The sequence below is a fragment of the Mytilus trossulus genome, chromosome 1 (assembly GCF_036588685.1).
Source record: "Mytilus trossulus isolate FHL-02 chromosome 1, PNRI_Mtr1.1.1.hap1, whole genome shotgun sequence".
NCBI lineage: Eukaryota > Metazoa > Mollusca > Bivalvia > Mytilida > Mytilidae > Mytilus > Mytilus trossulus.
Genome location: NC_086373.1, coordinates 107,148,675 through 107,175,349, shown reverse-complemented (window position 1 = coordinate 107,175,349; position 26,675 = coordinate 107,148,675). Strand labels below are relative to the sequence as shown.

At 31.1% G+C, this 26,675-nt stretch overlaps 2 protein-coding genes across 9 annotated transcripts in view; one reads left to right on the top strand and one right to left on the bottom strand.

The window, feature by feature from the left end:
- The window catches only part of LOC134696383 (heparan sulfate glucosamine 3-O-sulfotransferase 5-like), a 92,786-nt gene that overhangs the window by 57,023 nt on the left and 9,088 nt on the right, over window positions 1-26,675 (bottom strand). Inside the window, exon 2 of one of the 8 annotated variants that reach the window (XM_063558150.1) lies at window positions 26,506-26,559. The exons of 5 other annotated variants lie outside the window; for them this stretch is intronic. The gene's annotated coding sequence lies outside the window, so the exon portion shown is untranslated. Of the gene's footprint in view, window positions 1-19,872; window positions 20,039-24,524; window positions 24,640-26,505; window positions 26,560-26,675 lie in introns of those variants that run through there. 2 more of the 8 variants (XM_063558223.1, XM_063558204.1) reach the window with 2 other exon arrangements.
- LOC134698600 (uncharacterized) lies at window positions 1,254-13,712 on the top strand. The gene is made up of 7 exons (XM_063560505.1): window positions 1,254-1,898; window positions 3,701-3,775; window positions 4,421-4,489; window positions 5,246-5,317; window positions 7,044-7,106; window positions 9,049-11,054; window positions 11,712-13,712. The coding sequence occupies exons 1-7, from the start codon at window positions 1,523-1,525 to the stop codon at window positions 12,408-12,410; spliced, it is 3,360 nt and encodes a 1,119-aa protein (XP_063416575.1). The 5' UTR covers window positions 1,254-1,522; the 3' UTR covers window positions 12,411-13,712.

Genomic DNA, 26,675 nt, shown 5'->3' with positions numbered 1-26,675 from the left:
CTTTCATTAAAGACATCTTCATTTTACATATCAATCAAAACTAGCTCTCATTAAAGACATCTTCATTTTACATATCAACCAAAACTAGCTCTCATTAAAGACATCTTCATTTTACATATCAACCAAAACTAGCTCAAAACTTTGTAAAAATCAAATATTGGTACTTGAATAAATGAAGAATGTGTCCAAGGGACACTTATGATGTCCCTGCTTGCATATTACCTTATAAAGAGACATAACTAGAGAACTGTATAAAATTGATACCTCACTAACTCAAACTGTGTTTTGTGGTAATAAGCATTGACTAAAAGTTTCATAATATTTGGACGAGGCAAACTAAAATAAGAGAACAGAAACAGAAAATTCAGCATTTTTTTCATTCAAAAAGGGGCATAACTCCAGAACAGTACAAAGTGGTGCCAACAAATTTTGACTTTGATTTCATTTTTGTGGGAATATGCATTGTGTTTATGTTTCATAATATTTGGTTGCACAAACTAAGGTCAGCAACAATTATACAATAGTCAGCATGTTTCTCTTTAGTTAAAACTACATTTGTATACTATCAATTAACTCCATCAAGTATAGAAAGTATGCTGAGAGGGTAGATCTTCAATTTTCTGTTCACTTAAAAACAGAAATCCCTTAGGTCTTGAAAATAAACAACCCTGGCAGCTGTTCTAAATAATTACATGTTTTACTGCAGAATTAACCACCTGATAAATCTTCCATATGGCTTAAAAAATCTTTATAACAATATACACTTCTTTCAATAATTTACATTTAAGTGGGCATGGTCTGGCAGTGGATGTTTTGTATAAAACTTTTCATTTCCTCCAAATCTATAATTCTTATGTCAAATTAAATGGCTGTCTATGAGAAAACCATGCAAAATATGAAAATAATTATGAAAGGTATTTTGGAGATTGTAGTGCATTTTGGGTTTTTTATAAAGTATTTGGTACATCTAAAAGACCTGTGGTTGAAAATTTACATTTTCCCTCAAATTCAGTAAATTATGGGTTATTCTATTTTTGGTCCTAAATTTGCTTAAAATGGTGTTAAAATCTATACATTTCTTGATTTGTTTAAAAAGTAATTCAAAATAAATATTTTTATTTTTTCTTTCTTAATCATAAAGTTAAGATGTTGTTCTAAAATATTATGCAAAAGGATTCTTCTATTCTCCCTCTGTATTTTCTGTATATTGATTTTAAAAAATGTTTTTTTATAAAAATTGAATAAAAACTTGTACTTCAGATGGTTATAAAACCTCAAAAGTCACTCATTTTTTAATAAAATTTTGTATAGTGTTATATTTTAATATACACTAAATGTATGTAATTGGAATTCAGTTGCAAAATAATAATAGCTGAGTAAAAAAAAAAGAGTGATAAGGTAAAAACAATCAACAGTTAATTATCTCCCCTTGTTCCCAAGGAAGGAACTCTTCATATTAGAGATAGATTAAGTATTAAATAACATTAGGAGGGAAACTACTTCAAACAACAAAGATGACAGAATGATGACAGGACAGTTTAACCAATGTGCATTTGATGAAAATTGTAAAGGGACAGAGTTGTTTTCACTAAAAGAATGTAACAAAGACACCATAAGTCATTTAAGATTTTTCAAATGTGGGACAGACATGAATATTCCAGAATCACTGCTGATTCTGAATCGTGCTGGGTTGGGTCTCAGACTTTCAAATGTGATTGACAAATATATATGCAACCAACACCGACAACAGTATGGACTGCAGTGGAAGAGAAAGAAAAGAACTTGCTGCCATCCATTGCATGACATTGCAAAATCAGCTAAAGTGGCCAGAGGCATCAATCTCACGCAAAGCAGGGAAATTTGGCTCAAGTTTAACTTGAACATAGCAGTTGGTTCTGGTAAGAAAAATAATGATATGTTTATAAATATAAAAATGGCAAGATACTTGTCTTCATTGGAATATATAAATAAATCCTGCTTATTGAAGATCCTGCCCCCCCCCCCTCCCCCCTTTCTCAAAAACAAACAACATCAATTCATAACAAAAAAGACTGTACAGCGACAGGCCAACACTAACTCAGTAACTGATACAAATGGCAACTTTTATAGCTTGAATGTTTTATTTTTTATAAACTCAATGCAATGTATATTTATCCCTACAATAACTAGTCCGAGATTACTTTGACGTCCAACGGCTGTTTTGCCAGACAAGCTGGGGCCGGGGTCCCACAGCCCAAGCTTGTCTGGCAAAATAGCCGTTGGATGTCAGAGTAATCTCCACTATACAATAACATGTATATGACAAAATGGAATATTTATAGATTATTACATGGCAAAAGCCCTCGGTTCGATATGGGAGTCTCGGGCTGATAATAGGGACTATATGGAAAATGCCATGTAATAATCTATTTATCACATATTTAGCAATTGAAAATTAAACGAGCTAAAGAGTAAACATTGAATAAAGAGTGTTTATTTGTTTATTTTATTTCTGTCATTTGTTTTTGTATATTCATTCTTCATTCTTTATTTGTCACATTTTCAAGATTCCTCAATAATTTCCGTAACCACATCTGGTCCTTTCCGACAATGAACGAAGACTTATTGTTACTAGCAAAGACGTCATTATATAGAACGTCGCTCAAAAAATAAAAGAATTATTTATTTCGTTTGAACGCTGATATTTTTTTGTAAACAGCATAGGGTAATATTTAAACATTGAGTAAGTCTCACAGATTGTACATGACTCTTCAAACAGAAAATTGAGGGCTTTTGCACGAGAGGGCCAATATTGATTTTGCACGCGAGGGCCAATATTAATTTTGCACGCGAGGGCAGATATGGCTCTCCCATTGGAATAGCATAGGAAGCCCATATTGGCCCTGGTTCAGGCCGGTTATTTGCCCCGGGCATCAATATGGCTAGGGCAATTATGTGGTTATTACATATACATGTATATGCAAAACTCTATGTATTTGTAACAAATATGTGATAAAGTTGAGTTATTGTCTCCTGACCTACATTTCTACACTTTTGTGTGTCCAACATAAGGACACACTAAGGGTTAAGCACTGTTTTAAGTCCAGATATGAGGTATTGTTGGTTACATGACTTTTTTTGTATAAAAATTTCCATATTTGGTACATGTATATATTTATAAAATAATAAAATCATTTAAAAATTTTACATAAACATTTACATTGTACATGTGTAAATAAAGGGATATGGAGGAAATGTACATGGGACAATGTACATTTTGTATATATTGCATATAGAAAGAACAATGTATCCTTTTTATGCCTACATGATTATCACTTAAAACATTCAGAACAGCACTAAAGTGGCCCCTGTTAGGCAGTAAAAGAATGTACATGTACTGAAGAAAGGACATATTGTAGGCTACTGAATCAGAGATTTATAATATGGACTCTCTAGTAGATCATACTTACATGTTGTACCTTGACCTTTTCAGATTCATCATGATCATAAAAGTTAAGGTAGTTTTGTGCTATTTGTTATTTATGTACATGTATGTACTCTTAAATCAGTCTATTGTATGCAATCTTCACTAATATAATTATCAATTGAACTTTCATTAATAATATGAAAAACATCAAAGTGGTACATGAACAATATATGTTCCACATTATGTCTGTTGGTAATTTATAAATGCAACAATGTTCATTTTTTTTATTTACAGGTGTCTGTCGCAGATGTATTGAGTCTCACAAGAATGAGTTACAGATAGGAACACATATGAAAGAAGAACTAAGAGGTACATCTAGCTGTAAAAATGATATAAATTGCATTATGACATTGACATTATCAATTGTTGTTACATGTCTACAAAGATGAATTTTCAGTTTGATGAATTAGTACCATAAGAACCATGTTTAAGTTTGGTTAAAAAATTTAAAAGTGATACATAGATCATGCAGAGTTTCAGATTTTTTCCAGCTAATCAGGTTATAGTTTTTGGTTTAAATCAAATTTAAGTCCCATTAAACTGGAAACTAAAGCACATCACAAAAATGAATACCATTAATGGAAAACTTTACTTTCAAATAGGTTTATACATTGTAACACCCCCTCAACACTGTTCTAGGGAGTATATAAATCATCCTGTCCTTTTGTCTGTTCATATGTCTAGAAAGCAGAATTTATCATTAGATATACTGATACTGATAATTCTTTACACACTCTGTACTTGAAGATAATACTGTGGGACTATCCAATATATTTCAAGGGAGATAATGGAAATGACCAATATCAAGTTTAAAGTGTGACATTGCATTCTTATCTGAGTTAACTCACATTTGTAGTTTTTATTGATAACCATAATTAACATGATTGTAATTATATGTATACTGTGAATTTAGAATTACTAAAATCTATTTATATTTTTTTTTATAAATTTTAGAAATATGCAGTTTTCTTGAAAATGCAACAGACAGGATTGATACAGTTGAAAATGTAACTGGTACAATAGGTATTTATCAATATATATAAAAACATACATGTATTTACATGTTAATTCAATATATGAATTCAAAACAACAAAACAAAAATAAACATGTGAATAATCAACTGATAAAATTATGATTGTATATGTGCCCTAGCTGCTTGAAATTCGGTTGTGTCAGACACTAAAAGCTACATTATGACCAAAAAGATCTCTACTTCAAAAGTTTATTTTAAGGATTGCAACCGTTTAATGTGCATTGCTTGATAACATCAGCACAATAGATAGACGACCTTTTGAAGACATGAAAAATCAAAAGTAAAAAAATAGGCATCTCTGTTTCTCATGTCTTATGTCATGTCATGGCATATGTCATGTATGTTATGTCACATGTCATGAAATATGCCATGTCACATGTCATGTTATGTGTCATGTATGTTATGTCACATGTCATGAAATATGTCATGTCACATGTCAGGAAATGTGTCATGTTATGTGTCATGTTATGTGTCATGTTATGTGTCATGTCACATGTCATGAAATATGTCATGTCATATAACATGTCATAATGTTATATGCCATGCCATAATATTTCACTTATCATGTCATATGTCATGTCATATTATCCATGTGTGAATATCTCACAATTCTAGTTAAATTTAACTGTATGAAGGTTATTTTGAATAACCCTAAAATAATAATTTTCATATTTCATACTTCATTATCTAAAAAGGAGTGACATAGACATACAATGCATAATATTTAGAATAATATTTTTTTTAGAGCTTGTGACTGGAAATGGTGAAAATGAAGAAGACAACAATTCTGAAGCTTGTTCTGCAATAAGTAATACAGGTATGATTTTTAAATGGTGTTTTTTAAACATTTAACACACAATGTTATAATTTAAGCTTTATGAAGACTTTTGAGAAGGAAATAATTAATACCAATAGTTGTTGGGATGTGAACTTGGCAATTGCAAATCTATATTGATTTAGATTTGGCTTTTGATCATGCTAATGTATTGAACATTTCTGACATTTTCAGTTTATCTTTATTAGTCCCCTACCAACAAAGTTTAAGTGGACTTTAGAGTTTGCACTCTGTCCGTCTGTCTGTCTGGCAAATCAGCTTTCCACACTTTTTTGTCATGCTTGATGGTCTCTTGTTTGAATTGTTTTACTCTGGTCACTGACTATGGGGTATGCACTTTGCTCATTATTGAAGACAATTACAACCAAAACCAAGGAGATAATACAAACTCAAAAAACCAAAAGAAATTAACAACAACAATAAAAAATAAGAAATAAGAAATAACATGAACTCCACTGAAAAACAGGAGTGAAATTAGGTGTTCCGGAAGGCTGTACAGTGACCTATGGTTGTTAATTTCTATGTCATTTTGAATCTTGTGAAGAGCTATCCCTTTGGCAATCACACCACATCTTCTTTTTTGAAGATATTGGTTAGAAATTTGGTATATAATAATTAATATAACCATTACAAGTAGGAGATCAGGTGCTAGTTTAGTTCCCTTCTGATGATTTTTTGCTGAGTTGTGGCCCTTGAACTTAGAAAAATCACATAAGTAATTTGTTTTCCGCCCTTTTTTCATCATGCTTGAAGGTAGACTTCACATTTGCCATATAGTTTAACCATGAAAAGTTATAGAAAAAGTTTGAATTAAGTTCCTGTCTGGTATTTTTTTTTTGCAGAGTTATGGTCCTTGGACTTAAAAATTCACTCTGATGTTCTCAAATTGTTGGTTTTTCACATTTTGTTTTTTGATCTTTTTTAATTGCTTAAAAACATTGACTTGAAATTTGGCATGTAGTTAAACCTTGACAAGTTACAGGTCAAATGATGATTCTTTGCAGAGTTATGGTCATCAGACATAGAAAATTAATGCAAGAAATAAATTTTCCACTCTTTTTTTTTCATACTTAAAACTGTTGATTTGATATTTGGTTTATGGTCAAACCATTACAAGTTATAGATCAAGTTTAAATTTTGTTCTGATTTGATGATATTTTTCAGATTTATATGATCATTGTACTTAGAAATTCACACAATGAATCAATTTTCTTTTTTTAGTCATGCTCGACTACCCTTATATTGATTTGATATATGGTATATTTAGTTTTTTTACATGTATCAAGTTCGAATTTTGTTTTCGGGAACAATGCATTTTAACTAAAAGGGAACTATACTTATTGCCATGCAATACTCTCAGAATGCAGATAGACTAAATTCTGTTAATGTAATAGATTTAAGGGTACTGTATTGTCATCAATAGGCAAAACTCTGAACTATTTTTAGAGTTTTATATGCCATAACATGACTTAATAAAAAAAACAATTGAAATTGCCTGGTCTATACACATGATACAATAACATGTATGAAAAAACCAGCAGCCAGATTTATATATAACAAAAAACAATAAACAAAAAAATACAAATAAGAAACACATCAAGTCCATTAAACATAAATTGTGGAAATAAATCCATCAAACAATGATCATTGTGATGTCATATATAGCATTATTTATCAAAATCAGTATATTTTTTATTCTTTTTTACAGAATTTGCAGCTGATGGCAAACTTGAAGATATCATGATGGATACTGCAATGTCTATGGATTCAGGTATAATATCTGTTTACTAAAATTGCACTTTTTGTCTCTTTTTCATTTAAAAAAACCTATGCAATTTAGGTTTGTTTTTATTATACCCAACATACAAAGTTTTAGAGGGTAAATAGGAAGTACTCTGTCTATCTGTCCATATTTCCTGTAAGCACAATACCTCAACAAAAGGATAGATACTGATGAAACTTTACACAGATGCAATAAACAATCTGAGGATGTCCATGAAGAAAATAATCCTGGTCAGAAATATTTCAAGGGAAATAATTAAACATACTTAGTTTAATATTGCAATATGTGGCAACATATCTCATATGTGCAACTCATCCATAATGGCTTAATTCATATTTACACATTTGCAGTACACTACCTGAGAATGTGCACGAAAAATAAACTCCTGTCTGAATTTTGTCAAGGGAGATAATTGAACTAATTTAGTTTATTAAATATGGGATGTAGGGATATCCTTCAGTGAGTTGATTCTCAGTTCTATGTTATACTCTCAGAATGCTAAATACTATTAACACTGGTGTGTGTACTCTTGTGACATTTGTTCTTGTCACTAGTCAAATTTTACCTCAATTTTGTCACCAATAAAAACATTCTGGCACTCATACCACATCTTATTTATAATATATATATGTACTATAATTATACCCACGCTTTAAAAAATTGGGGGTATACCTCTGTCTGTCAGTCAGTCCATCCGTCCGTCCTTCCGTCCCATAAATATTTTCGTTGCATTTTTTTGAGGAACTACATTACAAGGATTTCTGAAATTTGGTTTCAAGGTTTATATGAGGGAGCTATACTTCATTTTCAGATGCATCACTCAACAACTTCCTGTTTACCGAAATTTTCTTCGCATTTTCTCAGGATGTACATATCACAGCTTTCTGAAGTTTTGTTTTGAGGTTTATATTTATAAGTGAGCTATACTGTGTGATGCATTTTAAGATTCATCACACAACAACTTCCTGTTTACCGAAGACTTATATATTTTAACACATAATAGCAAAGTTGTAAATTTTCGTCACAATTTTCTCAGGAAGTACAGATCACAGCTTTCTGAAATTTGGTTTCAAGGTTTATATGAGTGAGCTATACTGTGTGATGTGTTTTCAGATTCATCAATCAACAACTTCCTGTTTACTGAACACTTACATACATCTATTTTAGCACATAATACCAAAGTTGTAAATTTTGGTCACATTTTTCTCAGGAACTCCAGATCACACCTTTCTGAAATTTATTATCAAGGTTTATATAAGGAAGCTATACCATGTGATGTGTGTTAAGATTCATCACTCAACAACTTCCTGTTTATCAAACACTTGCAAATTTTTACATATATACATGTAATAGCCAAGTTATAAATTTTCATTGCATTTTTCTCAGAAACTACATGTCAAGGCTTTCTGCAACTTGGTATCAAGGTTTAAATTAAAATTTTGCAAGCTTTACCCAGTGATAAGTTTTTAGATTCGACACTGAACAACTTCCTGTTTACCCTTTTCTTTTAGCGGGGGTATCATTAGTGAGCATATGCATTAGCTCACAGATTCACTTGTTTATAAAGCTATGTTTAACCGTGATTACGTACACAGAAACGAAAACAAATCATTTTTCTATCCATCAAGGACCACAAAGAAGCAGCAAATTAAAGTAAAAATTGTACATATTAAACTTGACCTCAATTTTGTCATTAAAAATAATATACAAAAAAAATAACATGAACCAAATAATTGCTTGATAGCTATAGGTTCTTAATTATCCTATTTACATATTATTTAATAATAGTGCCTATTGCTTTTGAGGCCACTACATTCAAGTTCAAGGTTAATGTTGTGATAAATAAATGAACTGAAGTTTGTATAGAAATGATTTTCAGATGCAATGTATGTGTGAGAAATGAATTTCATAAAATCGTTTTATTTTTCAGAACCTGATTTGTTTTCATCACAGACAATATCACAGGCAACAGCAACATCAAGTTGGTCCAGAGATGAGAGGTCACAGAAAGAAATATTTAACTGGGCAATGGAAGTTATGTCTAATGGGCAGTACCCAACTCTTAAATCTCAAGCATCTATTGAATTTGAAGAGCTACAGTATTCTACTAAAATGTACTATATAAGGCAAGCACGTTCAGCATTTGAAATAGTGTGTGAAAACATTGCTCCATCCCAAGGTTTAGAACTGATGACCCAAGTATGCCATAGCATGAAATTGAAGACCTCAGAATCAAAGCAAAAAGATGCATTAACTGAGACTATCATATCAGCTTACAACAAGGCAGAAGATCACACTACCAAAGTCCAGGTTTTGTCTTTGATTGTGGAGAAGTATTCAAAATCTGAACTTTTATCCTTCATTCAAGGATTGACTATATATAAAATTGATGCAGCAAGAAAATATGCAGCAACTCATGGACCAGGACAATATGTAACTCCACCAAAGATAACACGCATACGCTTGCCAAAACAGAAAATCCATCATTTCATTGAATTTATTTCTTCCCCATGCTACCTTCAAATTGTTGGATTTGGATCAAGACATCTAAAACTGTCATCAGGCTTGGTTGTTAAAGTACCAAAAGTAATAAGAACCATGATTGCATCACGACTCATCAATGCTTATACCAACTACTGCAAAGAGAACTCCATCATTCCACCATGTAGAGCAACTCAGTTCAAGATCATAAAAGCTTGTGCTGCCTCACAATTAAAATCCCTACATGGACTAGACAACTACATTAGTGATGGCATGGATAGTATTGATACTTTAAAGAAAGTGGTATCAAATCTTGGCACAAATGGTATGATAACAAGTAAAGTAGATGATCTGAATGAAAGTTTAGACACCTTAAAATTACATCTAAAGAATGAATTTCAAAATCACCTGTCATCAGAAAGTGATTGCAATGAACATTGCATTCACTTAGCATTATCAGAAAAGGGTTGTGAACATGTGCACACAACAACATGTCAACCTTGCAGTAGGATGTACCAAATTAAAGATGAACTTCAAAACCTTATGACCTCAAATTTTCCAGACATAAACTCAAAAGAAAAAGAGGAATTTGAACATGACATCTCAGTGTCAACAGAAAAAATTTGGGCATGGAGGGATCATTTAATCAGAACAGTGAATCAAGACTCCTGCAAAAAGGACCTACTTCAAAACCTACAATCACATGAAGTATTGATTATTGCTGATTGGGCCATGAAATATATTCCACAAACTTTCCGAGAAACTCAGAGTGAATGGTTTGGGAAACAAGGTATCAGTTGGCACATGATCTGTGCCCTTGTCAGAAAACCACAATCTGAAAATGATAGCAATGATGAAGATGATAAGAACTATGACATATATTCAATGGTACACATTGTAGAAGAACAAAAGCAGGGTTGGCACATAGTATCTCAGATTTTCAGTAGTGCATTTAAAATGCTGAAGTCCATTCATCCACACCTAAGAGATGTTTACATCAGGTCTGATAATGCTGGGTGTTACCATGCCTTACCATTGCTGTCTTATCTATGGAAATTTCGTAATGATTTGTCATTGAATGTAAAGCAATACAATTTCAGTGAAGCCCAGTCAGGCAAAGATCTATGTGACTCAAGGACAGGAACTTGTAGGCTTCATATGCTGAATTTCATAAATGAAGGTAATGACATCACCAATGGTATGGAGATGAAACAAGCTCTTGAAAGTCATGGAGGTATAAGAAATACATACATTTCCGTGGTGACAGTAGCATCTGAAACACAACCAGTTTTGTATGGACAGATAAAGAACCTACAGATTTCAAAATTCAATAATTTCAGCTTTGAAGATGAAGGCATGATAGCATACAAGGCTTATGGTATTGAAGGTGAACTTGTAAAAGCAACAGATATGACAAGAATATCCAACAAGTTGATGATATTTGATACTAATTTGGTAAGAATTTATTGCTCAATTTATAATACATTTGAAAATTAATATAATTAAAAGAATTGAAAATAAAGGGATATGGAGTATAAATGTACATGGGACAAAATCACACAATACATAGAAAAATGCAAATTGTCAATGAACAGGGCTTATATTCATGTTTTTTCAACTTGACAATTGCTAGAGGGTCTTTTAAAATGAATGTGCAACAGTAATTACAAAAATACTGATCATGATTCTACCACTTTTTGCCATGCTTACTCTATACATGTACAATGTATGCGATGAAAATGTCACCAGTTCATATAAAAGATTAAAAAAATATATTTCTAAAAGCATGCTTCATTAATGGAGTAAGACCATATACATAATATACATAACTTATGTTGGTAATGAAAAATGTAAAATAACGCTAATATACCTACACACATGTAGGATGTTGAAATTTAAGAGTTATGTACTGTTAATGATTTTGTTCAGTTTGATGGTCTAGTACAGAGATGAGTGTTTCATCTACATGATCTAAGGACAACTTTAAAATGAATTGCAAAAATCAATTTAAAGGGATGTATTATATGTTCTTAGTGTTATCAAAAAAAGAATACTCTTAAAGTTCTCATCATGATGTAAAAATTACTTATAGCATGTTAATATTTTTTACAGACAATTGGAGATCCAAAACAACCAGAAGAAAAACCAGCTTCCAAAAAAGCTATTAAGCAGAATTCTACTTTCCCATGCTTTGAACCAGATTGCCTTTTAGTATTCAAGAAAGAAGACCAATTAATAACACACATTTCCATTGGTAAACATGTATTTGACAATGAAAAAATTGATAATATTTCCGATACATGTAAAAGGCTATGGTATTCTAAATGTCAGGATATTAGATTTTTAAATAAACCTTTGATGTCTACTGTTGGGTCAGAAAAAATGCAAGTTCAAACTAATAACAATTACAGTCAGGCTCCTGGTTATGCATTGAAAAAGAGGAAAAAGGCAGTCAGATTTTCACCCAAAGTGAAGGAGTATTTGATTGTGTTATTCAATGTTGGGGAAGAGTCGGGGAAAAAACCTAGTCCATATACAGTTTCCAAACAAATGAGAAATGAGACAGATTTGCAAGGAGATAGAATATTCTCACCATCTGAGTGGCTTTCCCATCAGCAAATTAGAAGTTTCTTTGGAAACCTGTGCATGAAAAAACAGACAGTGGACAAATCTAAAGATAAATCTGTCAAGCTTGTCAAAATTGAAGATAACCAAGAAGATGATGAAGACCTTCAAAATGTTCTTAGCAGTTTAGAGGCAAATGAACACAATACTATTTTGTCTGAAATTGTTTCTGTATTGACTGTTTAGGTTTTTGATCATACATGTACCTTTGAAATTGTTTTCATCATCATTGACCTGTTAATTGAGAATTATTTTAACAATTGATATGAGATATATTACATTGAAATTTAAGTAAACTCTTAGACTGTTCGAAAAAAAAAAAATTTTGGAAGAGTTATGGAACTTTGGCCATACTATATTAATTATAATACAACCATGACACCTTGATTCTTATCAATTATGACAATAGTAATGAATACCTCTAAATATCATATATTTATGCATCCAAAGATAAACATAAGATACTAGATTGTACATCAATTTAAAAAGTTGTTTTAAATAAGTGAGTACAGTTTGATACATTAATCTTTTCTAGTTTTGTATTATGATATAAGGTTCAAAGAAAAAAAAAGAGTTTAAAACTTCCAAAAATATAATGACAAGTCTTCATAACATACTGATAATTTTATTGTAAAATGAACATTATTAATTGATACTGATTAATTTAATGTTTTACTCTCTTGTGTAACTTTATTACCCTTTATATAAATTTGACGATTTTTTTACACCTGTTTTTTCACCTCGTCCATTGATCAATGCAGATGATCCATCACAACTTTGGATCTAAATGTTCAGCATGTCAGACATTTATCAGACTATCTGCAAGTGTGTACTGTACTCGCACAAATAATTGATTTTGTAATTGTAATTTTATCAACAGCAATAAAATGTGATGCAAACGTCATTTTTTTTTACCATTCAGATACACACTTTATGTCCGCAAAACTTTGATTTTTTTAATATGTTAAATTTAAAAAAGAATTTTTTTGGTCAATATTTTATAAAGCTGACTTCAATTTAATCATATAACACTTTGTTAAGACTTAATAACCTTTCAGAGTCTGTCAGAAAGGCAAAAAAAAAATATTACCTTGACCAGTTCAAGCCTCCCCTAATGTTTAGCTAAGCTTCTCATTATTTTTCCATTAACTAAATCTTTTTAACTTAAAAGTACCTTCTTTTAAACATGTTTGAGTTTGGAATCTGTTTAATTCAGCTCTTAATTGAAAATGCATTATTTTTTAGGTATATCAGAATTTTCACTATGTATTGTCAAAATGCCTAAAAAAGGGGGGGGGGCTTTTGCTGATATCATAATTTCTCTAAAATTAATTTGCAACAAAATTCCATTCATTACAGTTTAAATCTTTGGAAATGGAATGCTTATGAAAAAAAAATAGATCATTTAAAGCGTTTTTTGGGACACAGTGCCTGTTTTTGTGTTTTTAGCTAAAAAAAGTCATATTTGTAAACAATTATGCATTTTCCTCGCCTGTCTTTTTTCTTTATACTATTATGTTTTATGAAATTGTGCTATTTATACTTCATAAACATGCTTTGGGTGTTATAAATGTATTTAAACTTCCAGAAGTGTTATTGTATTTTTTTTTTATTAAAGAAATCAATGAAATAGGTGCATTTGATGAAGTGGATCTGTTAATGAGCTTGGTAAAATCCATTGTCCATCCCGTTACCATGGTAACCATTGACCTAGGGACATCAAACTATCATGACTTTCATATGAGGTCAACTTGATCATTTAAGCAAAGTTTCATCAAAATCTAACAACCTTGCATGGATAGCCATCTGCATGGTTTTCTCATAGACAGCCATTTAAACCAATATCTCTCTTATTTAAAAAAAAAAACAAAAAACAAAGCAGGCTTTATCCCTTAAAAGTGTCCAGAAAATATCTAAATCTTCCAAATAATATATTAACATAAGGGTCATCACTGTCACAATATCAATTGTTCTAAGCTACAGGTATCTATAAAAGTCAGTATATACACGTGGCAAGTGCCAATTTCAAAAAAAATCCACACAACAATTGTTTTACAATACCAACTCTATAGATCAGAAATATTAAAATGCATCTGAAACATCAGAGACAAATAAACTTCATTGTACTTAAAGCGAGGAAATCACTATGTGATCCTTGTAAACTCATCGAACCTTTAAACAAACTTATAAGTAAGGGTTATCGTACCAATATTGTAATTAGATCTCTGAATATAGTTCACATTGGCACTAATATTGATTTTGTCATTAGCAAATTAAAACATAACTAAATTTCATTATCTTTTGAGGCGAGATGTATAGGGGACACAGCCACGTTAACTTTTATTTCTATAGAAGTCGCTCTTCACTATACTACTACCTGTCGATACATTTATTCTTGGCATTGCACAAGTCATGTCTTCTTTGACTATTAATGACGTTAAAATACTAAATCCCTGTGATGTGTTTTAGTCGATTTTAGTCTCTGATGCATGATTTTTTACTATTAATTGGTTTTGGCTTTTAACTAGCTGTCAGTAACTGCGAGTACTCTCAAATCGTATTTTCTTGTTAATTCGACCTGTTGATACTGTTTATAATATTTTTTGTCATTTTTTATTTATATGGATCTTGGCTGTATACCAGCTTTGATTATTTGTAATATCTTCAATTTTTCACTTATTGTTACAACATTTGTATAAACTTCAAGATTATAAAAAAACGTTTTTTTTCTAAAGTGAACATTGATTGGTTAAATATTTGTCAGTGTGTTTGAATTTGTTTGATAGCCTTTTGGTCATGACTGTTTGTCCCTTATATTTAATTAACTGTGCATTTGTATTCAGATATCGCAGATCAAATTTATTCGTTCTTTGTGTAATCATACGTTTTTTGATTGAGTTAAGTCTGCTAATTGATATTTTATCGTATGTTTTTATATGTTGTGATGTTATGCTATTGTTTCAGAAAAAGGGAGAAGGTTTGGGCCCATTAAAACGTTTAATCCCGCTGCAAATGTTTGCACCTGTCCTAAGTCAGGAATCTGATGTACAGTAGTTGTCGTTTGTTTATGTAATATATACGTGTTTCTCGTTTCTCGTTTTGTTTATATAGATTAGACCGTTGGGTTTCCCGTTTGAATGGTTTTACACTAGTAATTTTGGGGCCCTTTATAGCTTGTTGTTCGGTGTGAGCCAAGGCTCCGTGTTGAAGGCCGTACTTTAACCTATAATGGTTTAATTTTTAAATTGTTATTTGGATGGAGAGTTGTCTCATTGGCACTCACACCACATCTTCCTATATCTATTCAAGATAGCCTTTTCTGAATAGATGATGACAACAACAACAACTCTATCCCTTATTCTCCTCCTTGAAAGGCTAATATTAAACCAATATTCCTCTGATAAGTTAGGTTAAAGTTACAGGAAATGATATAATTGAAAATGATGGTTAGTGAAAACCTTAAATTATAGCCAGGATAACAGTCCTTAGAGAGAGGTTCCAATACTGATTATTCTCCTAATATTTCACAATCCTATACTTAATAAACATTGTCACAGTCTTAACTATACTTGTCATGTCTTCAACAACACAATCATTTCAGAAAATGAACAAATGCAATGCAAAAACCCAAAATTTCTCCTAAAAGCGCTTTGCTAACATTAGTTGCAAATTACTGCCTTCAAACATAGTAATATTCTTGCAGTCTTGAAACACGGTTATATTTTTGCATGTAACCCTTATATCCGAACATTAATTTTGATTTGAAACACTAGAAATGCAAACAATTTGTTTAGGATCCAGCTGAAGGACTCCTCCGGGTGCGGGAATTTCTCGCTACATTGAAGACCTGTTGGTGACCTTCTGCTGTTGTTTTTTTATTTGGTCGGGTTGTTGTTTCTTTGACAAATTCCCCATTTCCATTCTCAATTTAAGGTTTTAAATAAAACACTATTTGGTAGATGATTATATTACAACTTATCCTATTTCAAATCATAGTATTTTAAAGGTTAAAAAAAAATGTTTGCATGTTTAAGAAAAGCATTTATTTCTCTTGTCCTTAAAATTTCCCCTGTATATTTATCAGTACTTGTGCTTGGCACAGGTTCAGCTTAGATTCCTGTAAGGGTTTACTTTAGGGATACTTTACCTAGGAGGGACAGATTCAGCTTAGATTCCTGTAAGGGTCTACTTTAGGGATACTTTACCTAGGAGGGACAGATTCAGCTTAGATTCCTGTAAGGGTCTACTTTAGGGATACTTTACCTAGGAGGGACAGATTCAGCTTAGATTCATGTAAGGGTCTACTTTAGGGATACATTACCTAGGAGGGACAGATTCAGCTTAGATTCCTGTAAGGGTTTACTTTAGGGATACATTACCTAGGAGGGACAGATTCAGCTTAGATTCCTGTAAGGGTTTACTTTAGGGATACTTTACCTAGGAGGGACAGATTCAGCTTAGATTCCTGTAAGGGTCTACTTTAGGGATACTTTACCTAGGAGGGACAGATTCAGCTTAGATTCCTGTAAGGGTTTACTTTAGGGATATTTTACCTAGGAGGGACAGATTCAGCTTAGATTCCTGTAAGGGTCTACTTTAGGGATACTTTACCTAGGAGGGACAGATTCAGCTTAGATTCCTGTAAGGGTCTACTTTAGGGATACATTACCTAGGAGGGACAGATTCAGCTTAGATTCCTGTAAGGGTTTACTTTAGGGATACTTTACCTAGGAGGGACAGATTCAGCTTAGATTCCTGTAAGGGTCTACTTTAGGGATACTTTACCTAGGAGGGACAGATTCAGCTTAGATTCCTGTAAGGGTCTACTTTAGGGATACATTACCTAGGAGGGACAGATTCAGCTTAGATTCCTGTAAGGGTCTACTTTAGGGATACATTACCTAGGAGGGACAGATTCAGCTTAGATTCCTGTAAGGGTCTACTTTAGGGATACATTACCTAGGAGGGACAGATTCAGCTTAGATTCCTGTAAGGGTCTACTTTAGGGATACATTACCTAGGAGGGACAGATTCAGCTTAGATTCCTGTAAGGGTTTACTTTAGGGATACTTTACCTAGGAGGGACAGATTCAGCTTAGATTCCTGTAAGGGTCTACTTTAGGGATACTTTACCTAGGAGGGACAGATTCAGCTTAGATTCCTGTAAGGGTCTACTTTAGGGATACATTACCTAGGAGGGACAGATTCAGCTTAGATTCCTGTAAGGGTCTACTTTAGGGATACATTACCTAGGAGGGACAGATTCAGCTTAGATTCCTGTAAGGGTCTACTTTAGGGATACATTACCTAGGAGGGACAGATTCAGCTTAGATTCCTGTAAGGGTCTACTTTAGGGATACTTTACCTAGGAGGGACAGATTCAGCTTAGATTCCTGTAAGGGTTTACTTTAGGGATACTTTACCTCAGGGCATTTGAACTGTCACTTTATAAACAATGGTTGGTTAAATAGGGAGAGAAAATTTGCTTTACAAAAGGCTTTTATTCAAACTTTCTTAATATTTTTAAATTCATATGTTTAATAACAAAATAACAGACACCATTCAAATCAGTTACATTGAGTAGTATTGGTATCTTAGACAACAGAAGTACTTCTACAATAGCTAAATGCTTGTCCATAATATATTTAGGGCAATCTACTAAACAAAAATAAACTTTTTTACAAATCCATACGTTTTTTTTCAATTTCGTATTGATTTTATGTCCTTCATTTTAAAATTTCATTTCTAAGTAAAATAACATACCCTAGAACAATTTGCTTTCAAGTGTCAATCTCAAACTCTGTTTGTATTTCAAAATACTCCCACTGCCTTCACAAACTCTATTATTATTTTTTAAATTAGATTTTCAAATTTGACATGATTTTTAGATATAACAGTTAATTGTATGCTGTTGTAGTTTTGAACAATTTAGTTGCGCTGAAAATAGATTGATATCAAGCTAATATTAAATGTTGAAATAAGATTCATATTTATAGAATAAAATCGAAATTGTATACAGCTTTTAAAAACACATTACTGAATGTAATAACCAGAACATAGAAGTAAACTCTAGGTTAAACTAACCCCTGCTATTTATCAACATTCAGTAAAAACTCTTGAAGAAAACTTAATGTAAAAGCTTAAAAAGGAAATTAGTCCCCCCAAAAATGCCCAACAATTGGTGAAGTTTCAGACAATTACCTGCCATAAAACTTTATTATAACGATATTTTTCAAGGTTAGACACACAACAGTTATCTATAGAACCAAAGAAGTCTGATGTCTATTAATATTGTTGAATTCTTGTAGATAAAGCAGGGTAAGGGGGCTGATTATTTTCAGTATTCAAACAATAGTCAACATCTAAGCATCATCATGTGACATAATGTTTTATGTTCCTTATTTAGCTTTTAACAGATTTTACATTCATCAAAAATATAACTAGAATAAACATATGTGAGCCAGTACTTCAACTGTGAGATTCTTTGTGTGTGAGATTTAAGTTTATTCCATATCAATCTTCAAACATTGTAGATTACATAGTCATACATTGTAGATCATATAGTCATGTCATACAATGTAGATCATGTAGTCATACATTCTAGATCACTTAGTCATACATTCTAGATCACACAGTGATACAATATCGACTACATAGTCATACATTGTAGATCATATATTCATGTCATACATTGTAGATCATATATTCATGTCATACATTGTAGATCACATAGTTATACATTGTAGATCATATAGTCAGGTCACACTGTGACTGACACATTGTAGATTACATAGTCATACATTGTAGATCACAGTCATACATTGTAAATCACAGTCATACATTGTAGATCACAGTCATACATTGTAGATCACAGTCATACATTGTAGATCATATAGTTATACATTGTAGATCACAATCATTCATGTAGGTTACACAGTCATACATTGTAGATCACATAGTCATACATTGTAGATCACAGTCATTCATGTAGATTACATAGTCATATATTGTAGATCACATAGTCTTACATTGTAGATCACATAGTCATACATTGTAGATCACAGTCATTCATGTAGATTACATAGTCATACATTGTAGATCACATAGTCATACATTGTAGATATGTAGATTTATAGAGTAAAACATTGTATAACACCTAGCTGTGTCATACATTGTAGATCACAGTCATTCATGTAGAACACATAGCCATGCATTAATTTTAAGATCACATAATAACAGACTTTCTCTCTATTAATTTTTTGACATTTACCTTAAAATCTTATTCCCAAAATCTGGACAAGCATCTACACATTTCTTTTTATAGTTCTTATGATTTAGCAAAAGTTTTAAAGTATTTTACAGCGCTGCTTCTTGATATAATAGTAATTTCAATCAGCAGTGATCAGCATTCTTCATGTTTACAAGCAAGTTTTCTATGAACAAAATTTTCTATATTATCTCTCACAATGTTTCTAGCACTTATCAATAAAGATTTCCCTCCAGGCTACAGATGCAAATGGCTCCACTTTCATCACATATTTCATTGAAGCAATATTTTAATACTTATCAACACTAATTAATTGCCTTTTATTTTAACTGAACAAGAATTATTAATTAGATCAAATTATTTCAATAAAATTTAACTTACCTCTACATGTTGCTATCTCTGTTTTTGTACTTATAGTCTGTTTCATGTATACAAACACATAAACTATAGCCTGTTTCCAATTAGTCAAATGCAATACTCTATAATTAGCTATTTTCATCAACACAAATGAAGCCAATGTAAATACTAAGGTGATTTTGTACCCCAGGATTCTATGATATATAATATTCCATAAATATTTGCAATGTTTTCAGTCTAGACAACTGTGAAGACCTAAATGCATGTTTATAAAATGAGGCACAAGAAAAATATGTGCCTGCTTTTTTTTATAACTTTAAAGGATCATATTTGAAGATGCATCTAAAAAAACTATTTAGATATTAATCTTAAAAGCTTTTGAGTTTTGATTTCTATCAGTCTGAGTTTATTACTAGTGCTTCAGATAAAACATATGAACATACTGCTGACCAAAACTAGAAAAGAACAAATGCAACATAAAAGCTTTTATATCTTCCATTTACAACCCTATTTTGAAAATTAACTTTATTATCCCACAATACTGAGCAGCAGACATTTCTACAAAAGCTTCTATACATCTCATAACTGTATTATTGTGATCCTATCTGGAGTCCATTTATATCTTTATTTACCCACATAACAAAATAACATCCATCGGCTCCACAAATCAATGCTGGTTTTATGCATACAATTATACCCACTATTAACATTAACTACTTAATGAAGCATATCAGTGGAATCAACATTAACACAAAATTAATCTGTATATGTAAATTATATGTAAACATCTAAGTGAAGATAAAAGTCTATTTTCCATAAATGTTTCAGAGTAAACATAGGTTCTCACTTTACAGTTGTTCTAAATGGAGAGACTGTAAAAAAGAACATTCTCTGTTGAGTGTTTTGTACATAAAATTTATTATCAAATATTCAGGAATGTCCTTGTTTATAATTTGTTCCAAAGGGATGGCATTATGTTATCAAACTAATCTGAATAATATTATCATCATTTCTCTCTAGTTTAACATAAAATCATCACTGATCAATTACAGAGAGTTAGTACTTCACTTGTTCTAATCTTCCCTTTCCCTGCTTTATTTGCAATTACAGTGTTGATCAAACTCATATATAAATTTGATAGAAATTTGTTCTATGTCAACTGAATAGTTGGAGAATAAATGTGTTTTGACAAGTTACATGCTTCTTTAAAAAGGTACTACCTGTCCGTTTAAGATAATTTGTAAAGCGAGAAAGCCCATTAAGGATCATTGTTAGCCCTTAATAGAAGTTATATTATTAGGAATCAGTATCACAAAACTATACTTGTCAGCAAATCGCAGAATATAATATTGATAAATTTAAATAGTCCCAATTATATTAACAGAACGAAAAATTTTATCTAGTAGAGAAATTTCTGTTTAATAAGATAATTTGGTTGTGTTGTGATAAGAGTAGAGAAAGATGACCCTCAAAACAATGCGGTTTATCCAAGACTTTTAAAACTTTATAACACCATACAACACTGTTAATCGTAGAATGATGTTTAATAGAGTTTACTACCAGTATGTCTTCAATTGAAACATTTTGCATAGCCTTTGCTATATTATTCTTATACGGACAAAAACTTTTAAACTTATAATCTTTACTTTACCAACAAAAATACTTTTCATTGACTAATGAACATCAAATAATTTACAGAAGTTCCTCTTTATTAAACCAATCAGTTGTTTAATAAATCACATTAAACTTAATCTTAAAATGAAAGAGTTTATCTTGGATTAAGTAACGTTTGTAATAGAGGAGGGTTATCAATGATAGGGTGATTATAACCTGACTAATCACTAATTACCGTATCTTACATTCCTGGCCTGTTTCTTTCATTTGTTAGATAACACCTCAAAAAGTACATCAGCTATAAAATGGGTCATAACAGAGATTAATTATTGGAAAAGCTACTGTACAAAAATATCATTACATGGTAAAGTAAACAAACAAATAATGAGGAAAACATGTGATAGGAATAGGATATAAAGACTTCTTATCTTTCTTTAGCCTGTACAGACATGCTTTCCTTTTTCCTTCCTTTATTCATAGGCTTTCATCACTTCATGGCTGACAGTATTTAATCTGACTTGCAGAGGGTTTTTTTTTATTTCAAAAAGTTGTGATATAAGAAACAACTGGCAAATTTTCATGAAAGATTATCTGAATACATGAATAGCAAATAAAAAAGGTTTTGCTTCTCAAGTAAAAAGAAGTATTCATCAAATATAAAAACATTTTTGGCTCATCTCAAAATTGAACTTCTTTGTCTGATACAAAGTTATGTTTATGCAATAGAGGTATAAATTGTAAACAAAGATGACTTTGAAACATTAGTATCTTTGTGGACTGTAAAACAAAAGATAGAGACCACACACAAATTTATATACTTCTAAACAAGATAAATCTTCGTTTCAAAGTGTATCTACCTAGCTATATATTCCACTTGACAATAACCATAAGTTAACTGTTAACTGCCAAATCATTAACTGTATTAAGTCAGACACGTCATTTATTTTCATCTCTACACCCCTGTAACTTACTAATAGATCAATAGACCCACATATACATGTAATGCCTCTCTCATAACTCACAACTAATTCTCTCATTTCTATACAGTTCGTTTGTAAACATGGACCATTAATGTGAAGATATTAATCAAGTTAAGTCCTTACAACTTTAGCAAAAATTTATCTTTAAAATTTGCTTATGAAATCTGTATTTCCTAATTAAAGCCAGTAAAAGAATGTAAAAGCCTGAATGATTTTAAATAATCAGCTCTTGACAAGAACTACTTTCTTCATTAGCAATGATATGTTATATGAAAACTAGGAAATCTTTTGGCTGATAGCTGAGAATGTTTAATTTTAATGTCTGTAGATTAAAGATAAGGTTGAATTGATAGACGGCCACCTTGTTATCAAGTACAGGTACTAGCATGGTTAATTACAGGTATTCAAAAGGACTAACAAACCAAGACTGTAACATCTAGCTAATACCTCATCTAATCACCAGAAACTGTTACAACCAATTCAATCACATTAGCCATTTTCTCTCTTTAATTAAAACTTCCAATAAATATATTCTTTTGTAAATTGCCATCCGGCTTACTCATTAAATGCATTAGCTTTAGTTGAAATTTGACTTCGAGTTTTCATTTGTGTTCCTGTAATCACTGATAGGTTTAATGAGGTACATGCTTTATGAATTTATTAAGGAACTACCGGATACCTAAAATCAATTATAATCCAGTAATAGTTCAATGGAACTGAACAACAGTCTAAGGGAAATAACTCTAGTAGATTTATATAACTATCAGCATTATAAAGCCACCGTTAATGATGCATTTACATATATACTTTATTACCTTAAGCTTTAATTTACAGCTCATTGGTGTAACCAAGAAATAACAAGTTGAAATTGCAATAAAGTATGTAGACAGAGAATGTTAATTATTTTGTAAAATCCTGTCCCTAATTTTAAAAGCCATGATAATAGTTTTCCCATATAAGTCACTTGCTTTACATTTTGAAGAGAAAACAACTGTACCTTCAGTCTATACCAGTAGTATTGTTTTATAAACTTTGTCCCCAAGTCTCTGTATGCCAAACACACAAGAATAAAGAGGAACTCATCCACAATACATGGACTGCATTTCATGACATTAAATAGGGAGGGTTCAAATCTATCCAAATCAATATATAACTAACTGGCACTAATATATACAGACAAGTATTAATGTACTATATACTGAAAGGGGGAATAAAATATTAGTCAATCAAGGACAAGTCTGCTTTTTATACATGGTGAAGAAAATAAACCCATCTCATCCTACACAAAAACTGCATGTACTAAATCACATCACTTCTCCATTTGAAATCATAAAGGATTTTTTCAACATAAATCCATCCCATATTAAAATTAAGTGATTAAACTAGAATCTTTCGTCATTGTTAGAAAATATTAAAATTATTACTGACGATCTCTTGAAATTTCCATCATTAAAAAAAATAAGCCATTGTTTTTTAGTTTTTAATTTGATACCATATTCTGAACATTACTTTTTTCTGATATCAGTTAACTTTACCTGGTCACATTACATATACATGTACTACACTTACCTCACTAATTTAACAGTACAGTATATATGTACATTTAAGTACAAATAAAGAAAACCAAGAGACAGAGTAATAGCACTTATCAGTACATGTATGAATAAAGAAAACATCAGAATAATTATGATGTAAGATAGAGTCATCTATCATAAAAATAGTTCAAATTTACATAATGTGGCAAAAACCTACTTCACTTTTGAATAGATCGACAAAAAGACAAAGTAAATTGGTTCAATTTGCATGTGGCTACACAACATTTCATCTTTATCATTCCAAAAATTAAGGTGGACGAGAGGGTTTTACTTCACTGAATTTGTATAAAGAATTGATAAAAAAATATCAGTTTGACCTGCAATTAACACAGATTTGATTTTGTTTATTCATAAATATGATTCTCTATTTTGTAGAAACCTATCATTAAACCTTATCAAGTTAAACACCAAATGTGACAGCAACCTATCAATTACAAAATATCATAATACATTTAGAGGTCAGCATACGAGTCTGGAGCATTCTTACCTGGACTTAATAATATTAGTTCCAACAACCATAGACAATAACCACATTCTATGAGTGTCACATACAGTATATATATAGCAAACCTTCTATAATTACATCAACAAACAACAGGAAAACCCTTATTCATCCAATAAAGTTACAGATACTTCAAACTTTGTAATAAACTACTCAATATTAATGACCTAATTTAACTCTAGGGAAAACGTTTTACAATTGGTACTATATATGTACATGTAATGAGCCAAATTATAATACATAAAATGTCAGAGCTTCAACATAAATAGTAGAAAACAGTTTTCAATAGGCTGATATATCAGACAATTATTATTTAGAGGGAGCATTTATAATGAATTAAAGCATCCATTTGTTTTTATTTAGAGGGAGCATTTATAATGAATTAAAGCATCCATTTGTTTTTATTTAGAGGGAGCATTTATAATGAATTAAAGCATCCATTTGTTTTTATTTAGAGGGAGCATTTATAATGAATTAAAGCATTCATTTGTTTTTATTTAGAGGGAGCATTTATAATGAATTAAAGCATCCATTTGTTTTTATTTAGAGGGAGCATTTATTATGAATTAAAGCATCCATTTGTTTTTATTTAGAGGGAGCATTTATAATGAATTAAAGCATCCATTTGTTTTTATTTAGAGGGAGCATTTATAATGAATTAAAGCATCCATTTGGTCTTTTTACATTAGCGTTTTTCTTTTCAGGGCCATTAGGTAATGAAACAGTTAGACATCAGTTACAGTTTAAGTTATTCTTGTCCTAATAATCCATATGGTATATATTATTTACACAGAAGTTATCTCTCAGATGGTGGTATGTCACTATTGTAGATCTCAGGTAAACTGCTCATCAACAACATACCAACAAGATTAAATCTTCCTAATATAACATCAATGGTCAACACGACATATATCTTACATTTCAGACAAGTGAAAGCTAATGTAAGCCCCAAACCACAAATATTGTTCATATATTAAAGTTACAACGCATTTCTATGTAAAAGTCAGATTGGATTAAAAAATTTGCACCTGGTCAAACATGAAATAATTTAAACTGCTTATAGACCATTAATTATTATTCATAAAATATGCTTGTCCCAGGATAATCCATATGTGCTTTTTTTTTTCTTTTGAGAGCCCTATTAACATGCCAATGGTTGGATTTGAATCATGAATAAAAGCCAACGGCTAATTTCTACCCTACATTCACTTTTAACACTATTTTTTCCCACAAGTTTTACTTATCTTAATATATATGCAACTGATATGACCACTTAAATGCTCAACTTTTCAAAGAAACATGTACAGTACCCAGTTGAAGAAATTCCCCATTTAATAATTGGAAACTATATTCCTAGACCATGAACAAAGGGAACTAATTGTGGACTGAAGCCTGTATGGATAAGGAACATTTAAACAAAAGTTCATCTTTAGAGCGATTCAGCATATTATCACCACAAGTACTTTCAAAATCTTATAATGTCCAACCAAAAATCAGCTATTCTTTATGTCTACAATCAACCCTTCTTGAAGAATTCATTTCTAAAATACTACTATTTTTAAACAACAACAAAAATCTGACTTTTTATCTTGTTACAAGACATGGGATCTTTAATGAAACAAAAATATTTGTGAGGTATGCTTACACAACAAAACAGGTACCATATTACAATCAATCTATGACGAGAGATATAAGGACTGAGCCTTTATGTTATTGACATGCAATGTCAACTGATCCTTTGAATCATGTAGAAATATTATAAACTTGTAACAAATACCAACTAAGACTAAAATACATGTATTAAGTTTAATAGTCGTAATAATAAATGTTCAGTGAAGCTGACAATCATTTTCTACCAAATAATTGGTATGTAAATGGTTTACATGTAATGCTTTTAATTTCTAGATCTTTTAGATGCAAAATGGTATTTATGTCAAATGATGACTAAAAAAAAGAAATAAATTACCTTATTTAATACTGAGGATGTCCTATTTCTTCCATTCTTCTCTCTATTCCAAGCCTAATTAGGTACAAATGTATAACTAACTAGTCTACATATTATATATTTAAATTAGATTCAACAAATTGTAATTGAAGAGTTCAAAGAATCTTCAACTTTAATTGATGTAAATCAAA

Coding starts and splice junctions, on each gene's coding strand:
- LOC134698600 (XM_063560505.1), top strand. CDS start 1,523: ATGATGACAGGACAGTTTAACCAATGTGCATTTGATGAAAATTGTAAA. Junction 1,899..3,700: donor GAACATAGCAGTTGGTTCTG/GTAAGAAAAATA, acceptor TTTTATTTACAG/GTGTCTGTCGCAGATGTATT. Junction 7,107..9,048: donor TGCAATGTCTATGGATTCAG/GTATAATATCTG, acceptor TTTATTTTTCAG/AACCTGATTTGTTTTCATCA.